General features: G+C 44.8%; 1 protein-coding gene across 2 annotated transcripts in view; it reads left to right on the top strand.

The window, feature by feature from the left end:
* Positions 1–20,844, top strand: part of MYO7B (myosin VIIB) — a 54,404-nt gene that overhangs the window by 9,030 nt on the left and 24,530 nt on the right. Inside the window, exons 5-25 of one of the 2 annotated variants that reach the window (XM_032120030.1) lie at positions 140–324; positions 1,138–1,259; positions 1,959–2,101; positions 2,195–2,308; positions 3,958–4,111; positions 5,045–5,121; positions 5,429–5,548; positions 5,758–5,900; positions 7,229–7,439; positions 8,991–9,126; positions 9,368–9,528; positions 10,171–10,209; positions 11,807–11,944; positions 12,923–13,075; positions 13,593–13,691; positions 15,474–15,568; positions 16,685–16,769; positions 17,979–18,197; positions 18,827–18,907; positions 19,495–19,671; positions 20,391–20,600. In XM_032120030.1, the coding sequence (XP_031975921.1) occupies positions 140–324; positions 1,138–1,259; positions 1,959–2,101; positions 2,195–2,308; positions 3,958–4,111; positions 5,045–5,121; positions 5,429–5,548; positions 5,758–5,900; positions 7,229–7,439; positions 8,991–9,126; positions 9,368–9,528; positions 10,171–10,209; positions 11,807–11,944; positions 12,923–13,075; positions 13,593–13,691; positions 15,474–15,568; positions 16,685–16,769; positions 17,979–18,197; positions 18,827–18,907; positions 19,495–19,671; positions 20,391–20,600 (2,862 nt within the window). The remainder of the gene's footprint in view (positions 1–139; positions 325–1,137; positions 1,260–1,958; positions 2,102–2,194; positions 2,309–3,957; positions 4,112–5,044; positions 5,122–5,428; positions 5,549–5,757; positions 5,901–7,228; positions 7,440–8,990; positions 9,127–9,367; positions 9,529–10,170; positions 10,210–11,806; positions 11,945–12,922; positions 13,076–13,592; positions 13,692–15,473; positions 15,569–16,684; positions 16,770–17,978; positions 18,198–18,826; positions 18,908–19,494; positions 19,672–20,390; positions 20,601–20,844) is intronic. The other variant, XM_032120029.1, reaches the window with a different exon arrangement.

Here is a 20,844-nt window from a genome sequence, read left to right as displayed (position 1 = left end):
GGCTCTCAGCTCACCCAAGTGCTGCTATGATCTCCCAGGCACCCCTCCTGCCTCTGTTTAGATTTATACTGTGAGTGGCTTTGCTTGCATTCTTGTTTGCAGGTTTGCTGTAGCAATAATGCTCACAACTGTTTTCCAGACTTACACAGGATCAATCCTTGTAGCAGTGAATCCGTACCAGCTGCTGCCTCTCTACACAGTGGATCAGATCAGACTGTACTGTAACAAGAGGATTGGAGAGCTTCCACCTCATGTCTTTGCCATTGCAGACAACTGTTACTTCAATATGAAGAGGAATAAGAGAGACCAGTGCTGTGTGATCAGGTGATTGGACTCAGAGAGGATAATAGCAGAAATTAAGTCTGGCATGGTTTGGGGCACCTTTGTGGACACAGGAGACCTTCCAAATGGAAGGGCACATATAAGACTAGAGACAAGAGGAGGGAAATATTTTCTTCCCTTCTTCTTTATTTTCAGTTAGGGCTGCAAAAGGTAGAACATAAGCAAAGGATTTCCAAAGTCCATTGTTTTCCCCCAGAATCTTTGAATGTGGTTGTACATTCTGCAGGTGGTCACTACACACAGAAACATAACACCTGAGCATGTGTGATATAGGGCTATCTCTTACCTTGGAGACAAGATATTTATGTTACATGTAGTTTCTGAGAACAGACATTTCCCAAAGAGAAATAACCCGAAGATGAAAGAAAGCTTTCTTTGTCCTATAAAGAATCCATTTTCTGTTTGTCATCAATGCGAAGAACCAGATAGTCTCATTGCAATAGTATCTGATTATAGCTGAGTCAACTCAGTTGATGTGCTAACACTGGCATTGACAATCTGGTAATGCAATAGAGAAGAAAAGCAAGTGGTCATTTAATTTGCACAGGTACAGAATGTCTTCCATGGATTTGCTTGTTTTTAATTGGTGGGAGGATTTAGTTCTCAGCCTAAGTCTAAAAAACAACTTGAATTTAAGCAGATAAGATGATGAAAGACTCAAATTTTCCAGCCTTCTATGAAAGTCTGATCTACCATTTACAGGGTAAATTTAGTGGTTGGTTTTTTTTTAAACTAGGTTTGCCATGTTACCAAAAAAAGTAAGGAAGCCTGTAATGATCTTGTTTCTTACTGCAGTGGAGAATCTGGAGCTGGTAAAACTGAAAGCACAAAGCTAATACTACAGTTTTTGGCAGCTGTCAGTGGCCAGCATTCCTGGATAGAGCAGCAAATCCTAGAGGCCAACCCCATTCTGGAAGGTGGGTTATTTAGCAAACATGGCTGATTTACCACATTTACCTCAGAATAAAAAAAAATCAAAACCAGATCTTTGAACCATTGTATCTGCTTAACTGGTAACCCCCCTGAAACACTGGTGATGCACTGTAGATGTTCTCTATACTTCTCTGCCATGTTCCCATGCAGTCCTCAGCAGCCTTGCTCTCACGCTGTAGGAGGAGGTGCCACTGTAGTATGTAACCTGGAACTGCTGGGAGCACAAGAATCCTTGGGAATGCAGAGCCCAAGGCAAAGCCCCCTGGTTTAGCATTTACCCTAGACAGTGACAAAGTGACTGGCCAAGCATGGATGTATCTATAGGGGAGCCTATAGATACATCCATGAGACACCCTGAGACACCCATCTTTGTACAGGGATCAACATGTTCCCAGTAAATCCTTCTGGAGGTCTTCAGACTTGTCCAGATCTCTTGGCTGGCCAGATATAGACCACATTTGGATCATTTGAATATGTCTTTTAGGACCCAATTATCTGGATGCACAGTATGCCTGCCCCTCTCTTCAGGAGGCAGACTGAGACAAGACATGCTCCAGTGCTTCTGAGCGCAGGCATTTGGAACACGTGTAAAATACTAGCAGCAAAGTAGAAAGGCAAAAAAATAGGCTTGATGATCATGAACTGCAATAATCCAGGTACTATCTCTGTCCCTTGCCCATCAGCTTTTGGAAATGCCAAGACAATTCGAAATGACAATTCAAGCCGCTTTGGGAAATACATTGATATTCACTTCAACCAGAATGGTGTGATAGAAGGAGCCCGCATAGAACAGTTCCTCCTGGAGAAGTCCCGGGTTTGCCGGCAGGTGAGGGCACTGGCAGGTGTACATTCTGCCTGCTCTTGTGTTAGAAGCTTATCCTGACAAGGCTGTCCATTGGCCTACTTCTTTCTTTTTTAGGCTCCAGAGGAGAGGAACTATCACATCTTCTACTGCATGCTAATGGGGATGAATACAGAACAGAAAAAGATGCTGAATCTGGGCACTGCCTCAGAGTACACTTATCTCACTATGGTAATTATCTCTGCTTTATTCTCCATTATGCCTCTGCCATTTGCTTCTTCCAGTGAGCAATTGCAATCACTAGGAGCTGCAGATGGTACTTACCAAATATGAACAGTGCTTCCCTTAGAGTACCAGAAGCAGTAACACCAAAAGTGCTGTGAGCATCTGTTTCAGACACTTATTGTATTGTCCACCAGTGGGAAGCAGCTTGTGGCATGTCAAAGCTTTCTGTCAAAGTCAGACTTAAGAAACATAAAGAAATGGGACAACATAAAGAATGTGGACAACATCCCCCACTTTCCCAGACACTCAGATTCCAGAGGAATGTAAGGGATCTCACGCCAGGGAGAATGGTAATCAGATATGTGTACCTTAGAGGAATATGAATAAGAATCCTAGTCCTTATATCTAATAAATCTTATATACATAATGCAGGCAGCTGGCATTCAGCGTAACCTCCCAAAATTGATGTTACCATGTCTGGGTTTATGATGCCATTGTGGCAGAAGTGGGATCTTCATAGGTGAGATTTTTGAAAATGGCTAATTGAATGGTTTAGGACATGAAAGCCATGATGAAAATCCTGTCCTTTAGCCTGTGTATATACCTCGTATTACATACGCCAGCTGGTTTGACTTGGGCTGTTCTACAGCTGTGGAAAAAATGCCTCTACTGAAATTAGCTGGAGCTGGGCATCTAATTTCTAGGAAATAAAAACAAGTCTATGATCTGTTTCTGGAGTCTCAAAAGCAAAACCATTAAAGTTGCGGAGATTTTTTCAAATGTAATATTTTCAAAATATCAGTGATCTTACAGCAAAGCTGATGAGTGCAATTAGTGCAATTAATCCATTGGCCATTCCATAAAAAGGCCACTGGGTCAGCAGTAGGGCAGTGTGATAGTGAGATAGGATTGGACTAAAGGAGAACATATCCATGGTTTTATAAAGGTCAGCTGTTGGCACAAGCTGGCATGTTTACATGCTGTAAACTGACATGTCTGGGAATATTTCATTTTTGTAATTATCATGCTATATTGTCAGAAACATCAAGGATAAAAAAGGCATTTCCCCATCTCCATTAGGGCTGAAAGTAGTTTCTATCAGGAGCAGCATCCTAGGACCTGCTGTGCAGGCTTTGATGAAGGTTCTTCTGATGCTGCCTTGGATGCTTCCATTTGCCTTCCGTTAGGACCTAATATTTTTATTTTGAGCTCTGCCTTCTAGTACTTATCCAATTCAGCTTGCTTTGGTTTGGGATGAGGGCTCTTAATTTTCCATTGACAAGGCAGACAGAGAAAACCAAAGGCCTTGTAAATGACCTTGTAAATGTAGGTAACCTTGTCAAAGCTTCCTGTCCTTTTATGCTCCAGAGCAGCCTTCCCCTCAGCTTTTCCTTTTGGCATCCCCAGCATTCAGTCTAGCGCTGGAGAAATGCACTATTGAGCCCTCTGTTAATGGGTACTTTTTGAGAGTAAAGATGAAGGAAGATACAACCATGGGAAGAGGATATAGAATGTCTAAATAGGTTTTTACCTTGCGTCCTTGTGGACTCACAGGACAGCCACCCTGTGTACAAAGGCTTGTTAGTCTGCAGGTGCTTTCTTCCTTGTCTGGGTAGCAGGAGGATCTTCCTTACCTGTCAGTGTGGTGCTTGCAGGGCAACTGCATGTCCTGCGACGGCCGGAATGACGCCAAGGATTATGCCCACATTCGCTCGGCTATGAAGATCCTCATGTTCTCAGACTCTGAGCACTGGGACATCAGCAAGCTGCTGGCTGCAATCTTGCACCTAGGGAATGTAGAGTTTCAAGGTAAACTCAATATTGCCTGTGCTTACCCTTCCTCAGACTCGATGGTAAAGGTGCTTCCCTTGGGTGCTTCCTGCTTCCACCTGCACAGATTAGGTTGTGCTGCTCTGCCCTCTATTAATAGGTCAACAGACTTGGAAAGGCAGGCAGATAAGCACCATGAAATTCTGATATGTGACTCCACTGCCAAGTGTTTTGAAAAACAGTATCTTATTATTATTTTGTCATGCTGTCAGGTCTCCATGTTTGTAGATAGGCCCTTATCACACAAACTGAAACAACAGAGTATAATGCCATGTTACATTTGCTGATTGTTGTTCTACACAAGCCAGAGGACACAGGAGTGATGTTTGCCATGGAGATAATAGCAGTCATGCTCCTGCTTAAGTCTGCTGACTACTCACCTGCATAGGTGCTCTTCTGGTATGGACAGGCACAGTGTGATACCCACCAGCACATGCCAGAAGCTCTCACATTTTAGAAAATAACTCCTTGCTTTGTGATACAGAGGGCCTGATACAGTGATGCCAGCTGGATTCTTTGGATTAATGCTGACTACTAAAATTAGAGATTTCTTTTATTCCCCTTTGTTGTCTAAATTTCCCTCAAGCCAAATACACAGGAAAAATTATTTCCAGAAACACATTTTCTGGAGTCAGATATCACTTCCCCAGATCCCCAGTAGTAGCTATTTTAAATGAATAGCCTTGTCAGTTTGGCTGCTGTTTTTAGCCTGATGTTCTAGGCATGAGAGCCCTGTAGATCCCAGGATCCCTGGGTGAAATCAGGACCCTCCTTGGTAAAATCACTGAACCCATCAGTTTCAAATGAGAACTGAGTACCTTGCCACACTCCCAGTGCTGTGGGGTCACAGAAATACAGCTATATTAACAACAGTGATGGTACCCCCTGACACTGGCTGTTTCTTCCTTGCAGCGGCCGTGTACGACAACTTGGACTGCTCCGATGTGATGGACTCACCACACTTCTCCATTGCCACCAAATTGCTCGAGGTAATGGACTCTCATCTTCTCTTGCTGGTTCTCCCTTCCCCCTTGTTCCCTGAGCACACTGGCAGAGCACATCTCTGGAGTGTATGTAGGAACATACATTCAACAGGCATGCCCCCTCTCTCGCTGACACTCCAGTCATGCTGTTGCAGATGTCTCTCCAAGCCAGGAGATCTTTAACTGGGACAGCAAGTTGCCAGTGGATGCTGCTAGACATCACTAGTTTGTCATAGCCCTCCTCCTGATACAAACTTTGCTGGATCTCCTTTATCCACCTGGAATGACCAGGCTGCTATGACTGTTTCTCCAGGTAGACTCTAGTGAACTCCAGAACAGCCTCACAAACCTCTCCATCATTGTCCGAGGAGAAAGTGTGTCCAGGCCTCTGAACGTGGTTCAAGCTGCTGATGGGAGGGATGCCTTTGTGAAGGTACTGGTGCTCATGGCTTTCTTGTTTAAAGACTGGGGATGCTTTCAGAGCTGTCTTTCTTCCTGGCTGAGGAGCCTTATGTGATTGACCTTGAGGGCTCCAGGCCCTTGCAGTTCTCAGGCATAGCTTGACAGCACAATAGCAACCAGTAAGTTACATCCGAAGTCTCTAATAATGTGCTCCAATTCCTCTTTCATTTTTTTTCTCAGGGTATATATGGACGGATTTTCTTGTGGATCGTGAACAAGATAAACTCAGCCATTTTCAACCCAACTTCTCAGAAGCCTAAAGACAGACGTCAATCCATTGGACTGCTGGACATTTTTGGGTTTGAAAACTTCAGCAACAACAGGTGGGAAACTCCAGATGCAATGCAATAGGAAGCTGAAAAGCTGCTGATGTAAAGGGAAAGAATGAAAAAACAAACAGACACATGCTCTTTCAACATCATCCTGATTCTCAGAAAAATGGTGAAAATTTCATTACTGGGTTTTCCCAATTATGATCATGCAGATTCCATTTTCCTTCAGTCTTGATCATATTTCTGCCTCCCTCCCCAACCTTCATTTTAGTGCAGCCATTGCACTACATGTCTATTCCAGAATGCACGTCTATTCCAGAACCTGAGGAATCTTCTAAGGGGAGATAGCTATGGAGCTACTGTGGCAGGCAGCCACTATGTGAGGACGTAGTATATCCCTGTGTCTCTGTACCAAACTTTCCTGTTCCACAGCATTTTACAATGTCTCTTGGGATACATTTGGCATGTTGTACAAACAAGACTGTGTTGTGTTTCCCATTTCAGCTCATGCTTACATCTTTCTCAGTGTTCTCCCATCCCTTTTTTTTTTTTTGACTGCTTCATTTCTGTACTCCTAAGGGCAGGTCAGCTAAGTCCCTGGTCCCCTGGTCAGCACACCACTGTGTCACTGCGTGTCACTGCTGTCTCTTCCACTGGTGTTTCCATTCCCAAAGCACCGTTTCTGTTTGCCCTTCTCTCTGGGGGGACAGCAGCTCTCTCAGTTGTCAGGTACCATCAGTTCTCAGCAAACCATCAGCACATACTCTGCAATCTTTTGCAATCCATTTCAACTGATGCCTCTTGCCTTCAGCCAGATAATATTTCTCAGTGACTTTAGGAACAGAATCTGGGATCTCTACAGTCTGTCTTCTATCTTTTGTGTTCTCTCCTGTTATTTTGTGCTGTTCCCCAGGGTCTGCAGTCCGCATGGGTCCTCACTGTGGTGAGCACCCCAGAGGCCCACACAGTGTGCCACAGCAAGTACCAGGTAATGATACTCAGGTGCAGCATAAAGGAGTAACTAACAAAAGAAGCGGAAGTGCCACTGCAAGCAGAAACATGTCACATGCTCATAAGTCAAGCAGTTTTCACAGTTACATGTTCCCTTTATCTCTAGAGTTTCTTGAAACACTTAAGAGATCTTTTCTTGCCTACTAAGCAACATTCAGGCATCAGCTGGCTCATTGCTGCTGGTCTTTGCCACAGCAGAAAATGCCTCCCTTGTATTGCTAAGATTGGCAACGTGCAGTGATGGTGCACTGTGGAATATGGCAGTGGTATATCTGGATATGCCTTTAAAGCAGAGGCTAAACAAACAGCACAGACCAGTGCAGCACTGGCCAAGGATGACCATGGGCTTTCATCTTGTCCTTCCCCAGCTTTGAGCAGCTGTGCATTAACATTGCAAATGAGCACCTTCAGCAGTTCTTCGTGCACCATGTCTTCAAGCTGGAGCAAGAGGAATACCTTGCAGAGCATATTGCCTGGAACAACATTGACTTCACTGACAACCGCCAGGCTCTGGAAGTCATTGCACTTAAGCCCATGAATATCATCTCCCTCATTGATGAAGAGAGCAGGTTCCCCAAGGTAAATTTCTGGTTTCACTTGTAATCCCTGGCTTTGCACACAGCTCACAGGTGACATTTGGGTTTAGACACACAAAAGTGCAAAAGTGGCTTTCAGATACGTTAGAAGAGGCAATATCTTCTCCCCATAGATGTTTCTTTCAAATTAGCTCACTACACGACTGCTTCACTCTCTGATGGAATGTGCTCTTCCTGGTGCCTTGCTGTTGAAACTCTTACAGCTGTTCCAGACAGAGAAAGAAGGAGTCTGCATCATTTTACAAGGGCTTCTTCAGAAATCTTTGAAATAGTTTATTGTTTGAGTATCGTTCTGCTGTTGGTCTAGACTGCAGCTTGCTCTTTCTTCCCCTTGCTGACAGACTCAATTCAGCAATGTCACCATTGTGAGAAACTGAAGGGGAACTACAGGCCTGGCCTGGCAGCTGACTTTGGTGCCTGGGAAAGTCATAAACAGATCATTTAGAGCACCATCACAGAGCAGGTACAGAACAAGTTGATCAGGCCCAGTCAGCAAGGGCCCTGCTTTACTCACCTGATCTCCTTCCATGACAAGTTGACCTGCTGAGTGCATGAGGGAGATCCTGTGGCTGTTGTCTGCCATGATTCTGTGATTCTGTGAAATGTTATTCTGCAAAGGCCAGTCATCTCAAACAGAAGAGCAGAGATGAAAGTACCATTTGATCTCAGACATCCCAACAGAGCATTTTCATAGTCTGCAGAGCATGGTGAGGCTAAGCTGGAGTGTTGGTGCAGAAATCAGATGACAGTGGAGGGTGTCCAGAAAAGCAAGCCCCTGCCTCAGCTCATCTGTAGTCCTTCAGGTAACAATTTGAGAGGATCATGTACAGGCAGACAGCTTTCCCCTTTCTTGCCTAAGAAGAGGGTAGTCCCACAGTTAGATCAAGAAAACACCTCTTCCATGATTCCAGGAGCATGTGACTTCTGAGAGCACAGCCCCCACTGCCCTGGGCATGGGCCAGTGCACAGAGCTCACATGGCCCATGAGGGGATGGCATCATGATGGCACCCCTTGAAGAGAAGCACCCAGCTGATTGGCTTGCCTCTGGAATTCATGGTCTGGGCCTGCTGACTGGGATCTGCTCTGGGATTCTTCCAGGGATCTCTGAGTCTTGCACCAGCTGAGGAGTGCAAGAACAACTGTGTCTGCCCAGGAGAAGGAGCAGGCACCCCTTACAGCTTCCTGGGTAGGAGGGCATGAGAAGGTTGGTGGGGGCCTTTGCTTGTGAGGTCCAAAGATCTGGTAAATTCTAAGTGCACCTGGTGACGTTAGTAATGCTACGGGGGCTTGTGTACAGCCCTAGAACACCAGGCCCTGTGCTTGATGGTGTGTTCTGTCATGATGCTTGAGACAGGAGTCTGTGTAAAAGGGAAGATACTTTTGGCACTACTTTCCTCCAGATCTATTCCACACATAAGGGCAGTATTTGAGCTTTTGTTATCTCTAAGCACCACTTCTGTTTGTTTGCTGAGCACAGACCAGTGGTGGGGACAATCTGCTTAACCATCCTTTTTTACTTATGTTTGTTTCTAGGGCACTGATGCCACCATGCTTGTCAAAATCAATTCCCTCCACGGTAAAAGTAAAGTCTACATCCCACCTAAGAGTGTTCATGACACCAAGTTTGGCATCAACCACTTTGCTGGGGTTGTCTTTTACGAATCAAAAGGTGAGCCTATCTCTGCTGGATACGGAGGGTGAAGGGAATATCCTGGAGAGCCACATATCCACCTGCCCTGGATATGTGGCTCTCCAGAGTAATGCTGATCTGAAGTTGATCAGAAGGTCAGGAGGATTACTCTAAACCAATCTGCAAGTTACTGTAAATTAAGTGGATTTTAGCTAGACAGAGTGGTGCTAGAGCCAGCAGGATGCAGAGGTGACAGGCTAATTTTGTTTCCATCCTATAGATTTCCTGGAGAAAAATCGTGACACACTGAGTGCTAATGTAATGCAAGTGGTCCATTCCTCCAAAAACAAATTCCTGAGAGAGATTTTCCAGGTGGAAACAACCCCACCTAGTCTGGGACGCGGGACCATTCGGCATCTTGGATCTGACCAGGTCTACAAGGTTGGCTTACTGGCACTGTCTTGCAGAAACAACTCATTTCTCCTCCCTCCTATAAAGCTCTGGCTGTTCTTGACGCTCTCTTTCTTTTGCACTGTCTCTGCAAATCCCTATCTCTTTCATTCAAATTGTCTCTTCCAAGGGGGCTGCAGGAAAAGTCAGGGTCTGGTGTTCATGCTGTAAACAAGTGCAATGTCAGCCCTGCCTCCCAGGTCTTCATCCCTGGACATGTGTGTAGCCATGCCTGCAGGCTGTCTCAGAACCACGAGTCATGATGCCTCCCCACATGTTGTCATCAACTGGATGTCACTTTGGGCCAAAGTTCATGATGGGTCATTATCAGAGACTCCACTGTGCCTGGTGTGTCTGTGCCTAGTGAAAATAAGGGTGTGAAGTGCAGTGGACTAGAAACAGTGTGGGGCACAGTTCAGGTTTTCTGTCCTGCTCCAACTTCCACATACCTTGATTTCTGAACATTTAACTATGTAGTGTCACCAGTATGTGAAGGTACTTTTGCTTTTATTGTTTACATATTTGATTTTTCCTGTCAGGATACAGAACAGTCAGCTTGCTATCTTACCTACTGTCTGTCTATTCTCCTAGCGTTTTCTGATCTTGTCCTTTCTTCCTCCGTCTTTGTCCCAGTGTGGCTTTCTGCTGTCCAGAACACCTGGCCACGCACAGGTAAACATCCCGGGGCAAAGAATGTCAAAAGTGGTATAAGCAGCAACAGAGAGCTGGCTTTGCATCTCTTAAATGCTATGAATACCTCCAGATTAAATATCCGGTGTATCTACATTGCTCTAATACTCTAATGGGTCTTGTCTCTATAAATAAGGCTGAACTATTGAAAAAAAAGTATAGCAGCATGTCAAGAAAGGAAATACCAAATGTGGGCTACCCCATGTCAAAATGCACAGAAATTAGCTGTTGATGCTCAAATAAATGGGACCATCATTGGGAAGCCTAAGAAGCCGGCTACAGAAAAGAACAATGAATGATGTGCCAGAAAACACTTTTTTGTCCTGAGATCTCAGAGTTCCTTTCCTGACACATCACAACAGAAAAGTCACCCTTAACTCAACAACAAATTTAAACCCTGCTTTAACAATGTTGTATGTGTGAGATCATGAAGGCATGAGCTTCAGCCTTGTGTGGCCATCCCACTGATGGTACAGCAGAAAGAGTCTGAGAGTGAAAATCACTTTTAACTCTTACACAGCTAAAATATATATATGCTGTTATCATACCCACTTTGGATGCCTGCTAGCCCTAAGATGCATCAGAGCTGCAACAAGACATTCCCAGGAGCTGTTTTCCAAAGACACGAGTGATTGATCACTGGAGGGCAGCCTTGCCCTGTAGCTAAAGCAGAGGGTGGAAATCGGAGTGTTCAAAAGGGCACTTTAGATGTAAGAATAGCAGGATGAGGTACCCTAAAGACCATGGAAGTGAGGGGAGCCACTCAACTTTAAATTATTTACTTAGAAAAATATTCCAACAACCCCACAATGGACCAACCCCCACCAAACAAACAAACAAAGCAGCTGTGTTGTGCTGCAATGATCAGCTCATTGCCTGTATGCAAAATGCCAGTGGAGTCCTTTTGTTATTTGGAATCTGTACTGTTGTCACTGTAATTTAATTTGCCCATACTGAGATGTAGAAACTTAGGCATAATGTGGTGATCTGCGTGAAAGACACAGGTGTAACTGTGCTGTCAGAGAGGCTGGGGAAATCTGAAGTACCTCATACATTATCCTCCAGTAAAAGTTTGCCTTTTTACTGCTTACTGTAGTATTAATGAGCAAGGCTAGTCCCTAAGGAATGGGCTGTTCTGGGTCTTTAGCATTCCTAGCTATGATGGCAGCAAAATGTCTTGCCTGGAGTTTATTCCTGCTTTGGGAGTGGCTGTTTCTCACCAAGCTTTCAGGCACATCCCCAGGAATCACAGCTTGGCACCCAGGCCTGGCACTAAACGCAGCCTTGGCTGGAAGAAAGAGGCGCATGTGGGCTTCTCTCGGTGGAATTACTTCCACCACAGCCACCCCCATTGCGAGGACTTAGTGCCCAAGTAGGTGAAAGCACTTAGTGGGGGGTTTCTTTACAAGAATAAACCCCAACTAATAAGGTGCAGATGGCCAATTTAGCTCCCATGTAGGTAAATAATGTTTTTCTGGTGGTTGTGTGATACTATTACACTGTACAAAAATACAAAGGTTTACTAATTGGCCTCTGACAGTGAATGATGTTGCAGTCAGCATGTGCTTTGTCTTCTCAGGGCTTGGATACCACCAAGCGGCTCTCGACACTGGGAGGACAGTTCAAGCAATCCCTGGAAAAACTAATGAAAATCCTTGAGCAGTGCCAGCCATACTTCATCCGCTGCATCAAGCCAAATGACTACAAGAAACCACTGGTAATGTTCTAACAATAAGAAGTCTTGCCTTTGGTAAAGTTTGTAATGAGAAAAGGCTCTCAGTTGCTGTGTAGCATTTTGTAGCTGTACTTGGCTGCATCCACGAAGAGCTGGAGTACAGGCTATTCCTGCAATAAACATAGTAGGAGGATATAGCTTTGTTAATTTACAAAAGCATCTCAAAAAAGTACCATAGAGTAATGAATAGCAAAAAAGCAGACAGGTGTATTCCTGAGCAGAGTTACAGAAGCCTTTTCAGTAAAGATAAAGACGAAACTGAAGACTTTGTAACTCCTCAACAAAGGGACAAAACAAAAAACATGATCAACAATGATCATACTATGAAATAGCCTGAGAGAGAATAGGAAAGCTGTTGGACTTTGTGAGAGGGGTGATGTGGCTTAATCTGACATTACAAGAGAAGAGAAGTCAGTTTGTCATTAGGACACGTGGCTGGAACTCGGGGGATTTTCGACCTGATTCTACTCTAAAACTTTGTATGGTGTTGGTCAAGTGAGTTAAAAGTTTTTGAAGCACTGCATGTGGCTTAGTGAGCCAGTTTTTAACCTCAGGTAAGATTAAACAATAATAAGAAGAAAAGAGCAGCATGCCTGCTGTGCTTTGCATGGCATGCCCAAAGGCCTAAGTTGCTACTGCAGTTATTCACCCCTGCAAAATTATATGATCAATTCACCATTCATCTGAAATTACAGTTCTAGAATGAAAAATGGTAGCCAGACTGAAGTTAATGGACTGTTTTTACTGCTGACATACACAAATTTGGTAGAGCCATTGGGGTGACTTGTTTATGCTTGTAATGAACTAATTTAGTGCACTAAAGAAAAACACAATTTAAAAAAAGCACAGTAGGCCATTTTGCAGGCCCTCTGAGGCTGGAGCATAATGGACATGTTCTGAGAGATACTGCATGTGTACCTTCTTTCAGTGCTAAGTCTCCTCATCTGCTTTCCCTTTCAGTTGTTTGATCGGGAACTATGTATCAAACAGCTGCGATATTCAGGGATGATGGAGACCATTCAGATCAGGAAAGCTGGGTACCCCATTCGCTACAGCTTTGAGGAGTTCTTTGAGAGATACAGAGTTCTTCTGCCATGGTCTCTTCGACAACAGGTGTGCAAGCAAAAACATGACTTAAAGCTAATCTAACTTTTCCTTATGAGGCTTTGGTCTTTCCCCTGCCAGAAAGGTCTTGAATTACTGCTGGCGGAGTTGAGAGAGCTGTCAGCAGAGAATTAAAGCTAAATACTTAAGTACTCCCTTCGACCTTAACTGAAAATGCAGAGTTGCTTTGAGGTCCAACTGTCCTTGGCCTGCTCCATGCGGACATCCCAGGCAGGGTAACATCCCCATTCCCATTGCCCTCCGATGTTTTTTTTCCATAATCACACACTTCTCAGGTCTCTGACAGCCTCCTCACACTTTGACTCTGGAATGCAATCACGTTCCTCCTCTTCCTGACCATTTGAGCTGAACCACTTTGATTCATTCTACTGTCAGCCCAGAGGTCTGCAAGACCTCATCTGTTTCTGTTCTTTGCCCTTTGGAATGCAGGGCAGTAGATCCTTGCATACTACAGCTGCTGTGTTTCACAGCCAATCCCTAACATCATTATGCTTTTGCACATCAGCTGAAGAATGATGTTCGACAGAGCTGCATCAGCATCTCCAAAGAAGTGCTGGGCAAGGATGAAAGCTGGCAAGTTGGAAGGACCAAGATTTTCCTTAAAGTAAGTAAAAAGGACAGTTCATTGTCTTTTCTCATGAAAGACTGGATGCTTCACAATACAGCTCGGTCTGCTTGTGCAAGGAGGACTGGGTTATCTTACCAATTCTTCCTTGAACCTGAGGGTGGATCTTTGTTCTTGAAAGCCAAATAATTCAATGAAGGGAGTTTGGTGTAGGAGAGGCTGAGTTCTTCCAGCTCCCAAAGACGAAAGGTGAGGTGAGGCGTTGGCCTGTTTCCCCCCCCTCTCCCTGCCATGGGCAGCCGTCTCAGTTTGAAAGACAGGTGTCTGCCAAGGAAGGCAGGAGCCTCCCTTGGAATGGAAAATATGACCCCCTTCCCTCTGAATTATTATAACTTTGAAATTTAGGAGCTTTCAGGCAAAGATATGGGAAAAGGAATAACAGTTCTTTACCAGTGTGTGTATGTATAACAAGGCAAGCAAACAACAACAATGGCAGTGACAACAAACAAGAGCAGCAAGCCCAGTGAACGGGCTCTTCCCGCTCCTGGAGCGCTTTCCCCTCGCTGCAGCTCCGCTCGCGGCCGCCAGGGGCGCTGGTGGCTCCCGGCCGGGCGGGGCGGCTGCGGGGATTCCCCGCGCCGGCAGGGGGCGCTGTGCCGCGAGCTCAGGGACCTCACGTGGTCCGTGGCGGACGGGCTGGATGGTGACAAAGGCTGCGGCAGGAACCTCGGAGCGGGGCCTGGAAGGGCAGGGCAGCCTCGCCCAGGATAGCAAGCAAGAGGTGGCAGAAACTCCGCAGCTATTGCTGGAACCACGGGGAGGCAGGGCTGGAACCGCAGGGCCTCCCGGGAGGGCAGGGGATGCAGAGCTACAGTGTAGCAAAAACTTGGAGTAGTGGGAAAAAAAAACCAACCCGTGTGGCAGGGCAGCAGCAGCCTGGCTCCCAGCAGGGCAGGGAAAGGCTCCCTGGTGCGGAGGGGAAGAGGGCCCGGGATCCCAGGGTTTCTCACCTGAGGCACCCGAGCAGATGGTGAAGAGTCCCTCTTTTAGTGAAGGTAGACTGTTAAGAAGGTTCCAATGCAACGGCCGCTCTTACGAACAGAGCTGCACTCACGGTAGAAGAAAGGCAGCAGGAGATGGAATCCTGCAGTGGTGACCAGTTCTCCCCACAGCCACCGCAGCCTCTCTCCCCTCCGAATGCTTGAGAGAACAAGAGCTGGGGGCTGCATGCAACCCCGTTTTCCCAGTCCAAAGTTCGCTGTATCTCTGCCCTCACGAGACACCTCAGCTAAAGACAGTAGCCAGCTGCATCCCTCCCCTGAGCGGTGACAACTTCTTTTGTCTCTCTTGAGTGTCCAGTCGTTATTGTCTCCTAGCGTATGGGGGAAAGCTCCTTAAGAGAAAAAAACCCCCAAAAAAACAAAAGGAGAACTGCTAAAACCCCAACATACGGGTGATCCAGTTTCTGTGCTACAACGTTGCAGCTGGAACAGCACAGTGAAACGTATTGGAGCACAAAAAAGAATGGGATACCAGTGCACTGTCGCAGAGGTCCACCTTGCCTGTAGCATACCCTTGCCTCTAGCATACCCCCAGGTGAAAACAGTCTTGCTGCAGGCAGATTCTTGCTCGTTTATGGCTACAGCTAGACCGAGTCTGGTCAGGTGGTGTGCACTTTTCCTACTGCAGTCCCATAAATGCATTTTAATCACATTATGCTACATCATGCTGGTTTTGGGTCTTTTTTCAGATCATGTGTCCCATTTCCAGAGTTTGTAGGTGTGTCTGCTAAGCTGGCATATCCACACTTTCTTTTAACAGGATCATCATGACACTGTATTGGAGCTGCAACGCCAAAATGTGCTCACAGATAAGGTTCTTCTTATCCAGAAGGTGATGAGAGGATTGAAGGACAGGTCAGTCATCTTACAGGAGGGAATTCACTTTAGTTTAGAGTAGTTGATCTTTATGGTGCAGCGTGACACACTCTGTGCAGCATTTTTAGGTATGAAATGTATCGATCTATACCTTCCACCAGCCCTAAATTTCATGCTTGTCATGTAACAATGCACAGTGTATCTATGCAGATGTTGGACAAAGATTTGTTTTGGCTCAGTTTTTGTTATTTTCGTGATGTTTTTCAAAATGCAGGGCTGTGGCATGTATGAAAAGGAAGGTTTGAAAGGAGGACTTGCTCTTAATTATTTTTAGTAAACAGTAGACATCTGGAAAGCAGGAAATCCCCATGGAATGTATGCCCTTCTCAGAGCTACAAGAATTCTCTTACTTAGGATGGTTCTTTGATACAAGATGTTGAAAAGAATCAGATAGAAACTAACTAGTCCTTCTCTTTGCCAAAGAGACCTAATTCTTGCATTATGTCTGCTTTAGTTTGAAATATCTTCAGAAATGAAATTTAGTCACTGTCAAATAAATGTTTGTCCTCATTAAATGCTTTGCATCATAATTTGTACTCATTGATCTTGTATCCCCTCAATCAGAACCATGATATAGAACTGAGTCTTGGTTTGGTTTAGAAATTGTTTGGTTTAGAAAGTGAAGGAAGAACTAAAAAATATGACACAAATGCCCCAAAACTTCCTTTGTTTTTCACACTCTGCTATCCAGAAGAGTATCCAAACCAAAAGCCTCAACTTGCTTTTACTTTTAAACCATCAGACCTACGTGCTGCTTTTTCAGCTGCAGCATGACAGCTTGTGCTTTGGGAGGTTCATCTTGCTCAGATGGGTTCCTTGTCCTGGCAGCAAAACACTGGGGAGCGAGAGGTTATTAGGTGGGGAAGTTAACTTATCCAGTCTTGATGTGAGAGGTTTTCAGTTCTTACAGAGCTCTCTGACCACAGCAATCAATTTGGTGTGCAGTTGCCATGAGTATTTTTGCAGCAAACAAGGCTGACATAAGACTGTGAACATCCCATAAAAGGAAAAAAAAGCCACCTTATTCTTTACTGCTATCATAAGAAGCATCAGAGATAACCTACAGTTTGTCACCTCACATGTCTGTCTGCTTAGGAAGAAGTTCCTGAAACAGAGAAAGTCTGCTGTAGCCATTCAGTCAGCCTGGAGAGGCTACTGCTGCCGGAAGGAATTCAGAATGGTAAGGTGAAGGTGTATCAATTAATGTATATTTGTGTGTGTGTTTATATATTGTGCCCTGCCAGACTGAGTGAAGTATTAGAAATTAAGATATTCACAACTGAAGGGAGAAGAGACAAGATGACAGAGTGTAAAGGAGGATGTAAAGTCCAAGGAGGGCTCTGGGACCTCTCAGGGCTACCTGAACCTGTGACATTTCTGCTTTCTAGTGAAATAGGAACCCAACTCACCTTCAGCAGACCTTGCTCCAGAGGCCTAAGATATGAGTGGTCCCACACCTCTTACAGTCAGAAACTCAAGCATAGCCTTTGTGCATCACCACCATGCTATGAGCAAAGTGTCTTCTGCAACTGCTACAGGAAAACTGGGAATTTGTAAAAAATTAGCAGAAAAGTCATTATATCAATCTCACACTATTAAAAATTTTTCCAGGGGAGGTTCAGATTCAGATTAGATATTAGGAAAAAAATTTCACTGAAAGAGTGGTCAGGCACTGGAATAAGTTGTCCAGGGTGGTGGTGGAATCACCATCTCGGGATGTGTTGAAGAGGCATCTGATTGTGGCACCTGGGGATATGGTTTAAGGGTGGTTATGGTGGTGATGGGTTGACAGCTGGACAAGATAATCTGGAAGGTCTCTTCCAACCTTGATGATTCTGGGTGATTCTGTGTGAAAAATACTGGCTGGTCTTTCATAGATGGTGCATTTTCTGGGTGAGGAAAACTGGGGGCACTCACAGATTGTGTATTTGTGTGGGAGGGATTATTATTATTATTACTATTATTATTATTATTATTATATCCCATACATCCCATTTGAGATGGGCAGGAGGAGAAACTGCCAGTTTCAGTCAGAAACATTCTATATTCTGCATCAGTGATGCAATTCCTCTCTGATTGGTTTGTTCATTTGTTTCCATTCACTTGGCTTCATTTCTGCTCTGTTCCTTCCCTTATTATAATCCCAGGCTACCATTGTCACTTTCTGGAGCCACTCCCTAGAACAGACCCCCCAAATAACTCTATATACTAGTTTTAAAGGCCTATTACTGGTAGAAAACAAAGCATAAAGTGTAATATTACATTAGACACTTCTAGTGTCTAGAAACAGTTACTGAATTTTGTTGTCTTCTACTCATCCCAACTTACATCCCAACCTGTCTCGATGGTTTGGAACCATAATGACGCCTTCTTTCTGCACCACCCGCAGGTGCTGCTGGGCTTCGGGCGCCTGCAGGCCCTGTACCGCAGCCGGCAGCTGGCTCAGCAGTACGAGGCCACCCGGGCTCGGATCATCAGGTTCCAGGCCATGTGCCGCGGTTATCTGGTGCGCCAGAAGGTGGCGGAGCAGAGGAAAGCCGTGCGTGTCATACAGGCATACGCAAGGGGCATGTTTGCTCGCCAAACCTACCGGAGGATAAAGGGGCAGGTAATGCTCACAGATACCTTGTGAACACATTGTTTCTATGAAATTCCAATAGAGATTTTATGACCAGCAAGTGTTGCCTTAACATAGCATTGGGTGTGGATATTCATTTTGGGGTATTTTATTTTGAACTTTTGCCAAGTACAAAAGCAGTGTGTGTTAAGCAAACTGATCTTGTTTACATTTGTTTTATGTGATCATTATCATGGATCAAAACTTCACTGACACAGTTGCAGTGGCTTTGACAGAAGGGAGAAAGGATAAGATCTGTGTGTATCAGCCAGTCCTGCAAAGGGAGATCAATTTCTACAGCAGGGCCTGATAGTGGCACTCAGGGATCCATTCAGAAGGGAATCCCAATGCAGTGTGTCTTGGTAGGTGCTACCAGCCCTTGGCAGTCCAAAGCACATGGGAGGCATCTCCCTGATTTCCTTTCTCTACTAATGCTGTACAAACAGGACAAAGCCAGTTTGCAGATTTCTGCCTGTGGCCTGTTCCCTAAAATGCCAAATCTAGAACTAAGCTTCTGTTGTGACAAAGTCCTGTTGGGACCAGTTTGGACAACAGTTTGGCAGAAGGGAGTTGGCTCAGCAGTTGTAAAAACAGTCACAGAATAGTCCTGTTGTCCACAGAACAAGTTGAAAGCCAGGAATATCCACTTGGAAGAAGAGAAATATCCAAAAGCAAGGGGAGAAGCTGTTAGGTTGCAAAAGGTAGATATGCTGGTGGAGGAACACTGGCCAGTGTTGCCCAGCTCACACCTGAGGACTTGCTCAAACCTCTGAGCACTGCTGTATTTAAAAAAAGAGAAGACATAGTTGTAAACCTATTTGTAATGATGCTTTGAAAATAGAACAAGGCAAACACATACACATTTCTGATTGCAGCATAAGCTGGCACTTTAGCCAAATATGCCAGTGCTATTACAAGTCTCCTGACACAAAACATTTTAAAATTTTAAATATCGTGGGGTTTTCTGCTGTTAGCAATTCTGTGTTTTTCCTGTATTATCTCTTGTTGATAAAATTCTTGAATAATTCCACATTATTATCAATAGGCCAACAGTCCATAAAGACAGCTGTAAGAGCAGGGCCCTGCTGCTGACGTGCCAGGTCTTTGTGACTGCTTGACACAAGCAACAATTAACTTCCCGTTTCAACACTGTACTGGCAGAGCTGGACCTCACTGTCACACACCTTTGTAAAAGTGTTTCATCTTCATACCCCTTCACTCTAGCAGAATGATGTTCATTCATGATGTTCATGTTTAAGTCATGCCTAACCTATTTCTGTGTTTAAAGGAACACCTGCCAACTCAGGAGAGAGAGGAGGCAGAAGCAAGACAAAGGAGGAACGTGCCTGCCAGTAAACCAACAAATCATGATGTTATCAGCGACCAAGAAATGGTGGACAAAATTTTTGGGTTTTTACCGTCTATGATTGGAGGCCAAGAAGGACAGGCTCCTCTGGGTTTTGAGGTACAGAGCTGCAGACTGGTAACAGGTCATGCTTTTCCTTGTGTAAGCCAATTGACTGTTGCAATTCCATCAGTGGTCAGTTCTGTTTACTGTACTTCTGTACAGTGAAAGAATCCCCCAAATTAGTTATCCAGTCACTGAGGCATCTCTTGCAGAGGTCAATTCCCAAAAGTTTTTGGTCACATGAAGTTTAGGGACTATATAGCTTCAGACTGCACATTTGTTTCTTTGGCCCAGCAAAACAGTGCCATCTTCTGCATTTTGGCACCAACCTCATGCTCTGCTGACAGTGCTCTCAGTGATTTTCTCCCTGAAACAAGCTGAAAGTTCATGACCCAAGTTATATCATGTTCTTGAAAGTAAAATTTGGGATATACTTGTCCTGATAGCTGCGGAGGTTGGAATTCTGTAGGAAGAGGTGTGCAGAATAGAATTGTATGGATTAGTACAGGATGTGAACAATAACACCTGGATTTTCTAGCAGCAATATTCTTGCTGAGGACCAAGATGGGAAGACCATATGGAATGGATGCATCTCAGAAGGACAAGCTCTGAGTCAAAATGATCTGTTGGTAGCAGCTGTAAATGGCTTTGGGGTTAGCTGGAAAGGCAAATTCTGGAAGACCAATGGCCAAGGGAAAAAAAAAAAAGCAAAATTAAACAAAAGAACATCAGAGTTCAGTAAAAGAAAATATGCTTCTTCCTCATGTTCTGCACAGGACTTGGAAACAAAGCTTAACAAGCTGGAGGAAGTGGACCTGGACATGGTTCCCATGAGTGTGGAGCTAGAAGAGGAAGCAGATGGTTTGGAAGAGTACACCTTCCCCAAGTTTGCTGCTACTTATTTTCAGGGGTCTTCTACACATACACATATCCGGAGACAGCTGCGGCACCCACTGCTCTACCATGATGACAAGGACAATGTCCTGGTATCTTGCTCCTTGTTGTTGTTGTTGAACCTGCTCTCTCCACAGCCCTGGCTTTTCAGGTCCCCTCATCCTTGGGTCCTGGCTCTGGCACAGCCCTGGGAACAAGAGACTCCAGAGCCAAGGAGATAGTCTCGAGCCTTTGTATTGAAAGTAGCAGTTCTCATCAGCATTTTTTGGCACTTTGCACGCAGGCACTTCACACAATCACCTGCCCAACACAGGATCTCTGGTCACCTTTGGTCTT

This window comes from Corvus moneduloides, chromosome 10 (genome assembly GCF_009650955.1).
Source record: "Corvus moneduloides isolate bCorMon1 chromosome 10, bCorMon1.pri, whole genome shotgun sequence".
Taxonomy (NCBI): Eukaryota; Metazoa; Chordata; class Aves; order Passeriformes; family Corvidae; genus Corvus; species Corvus moneduloides.
The sequence above is the reverse complement of the archived record's forward strand: the minus strand, read 5'-3'. Positions and strand labels throughout refer to the sequence as shown.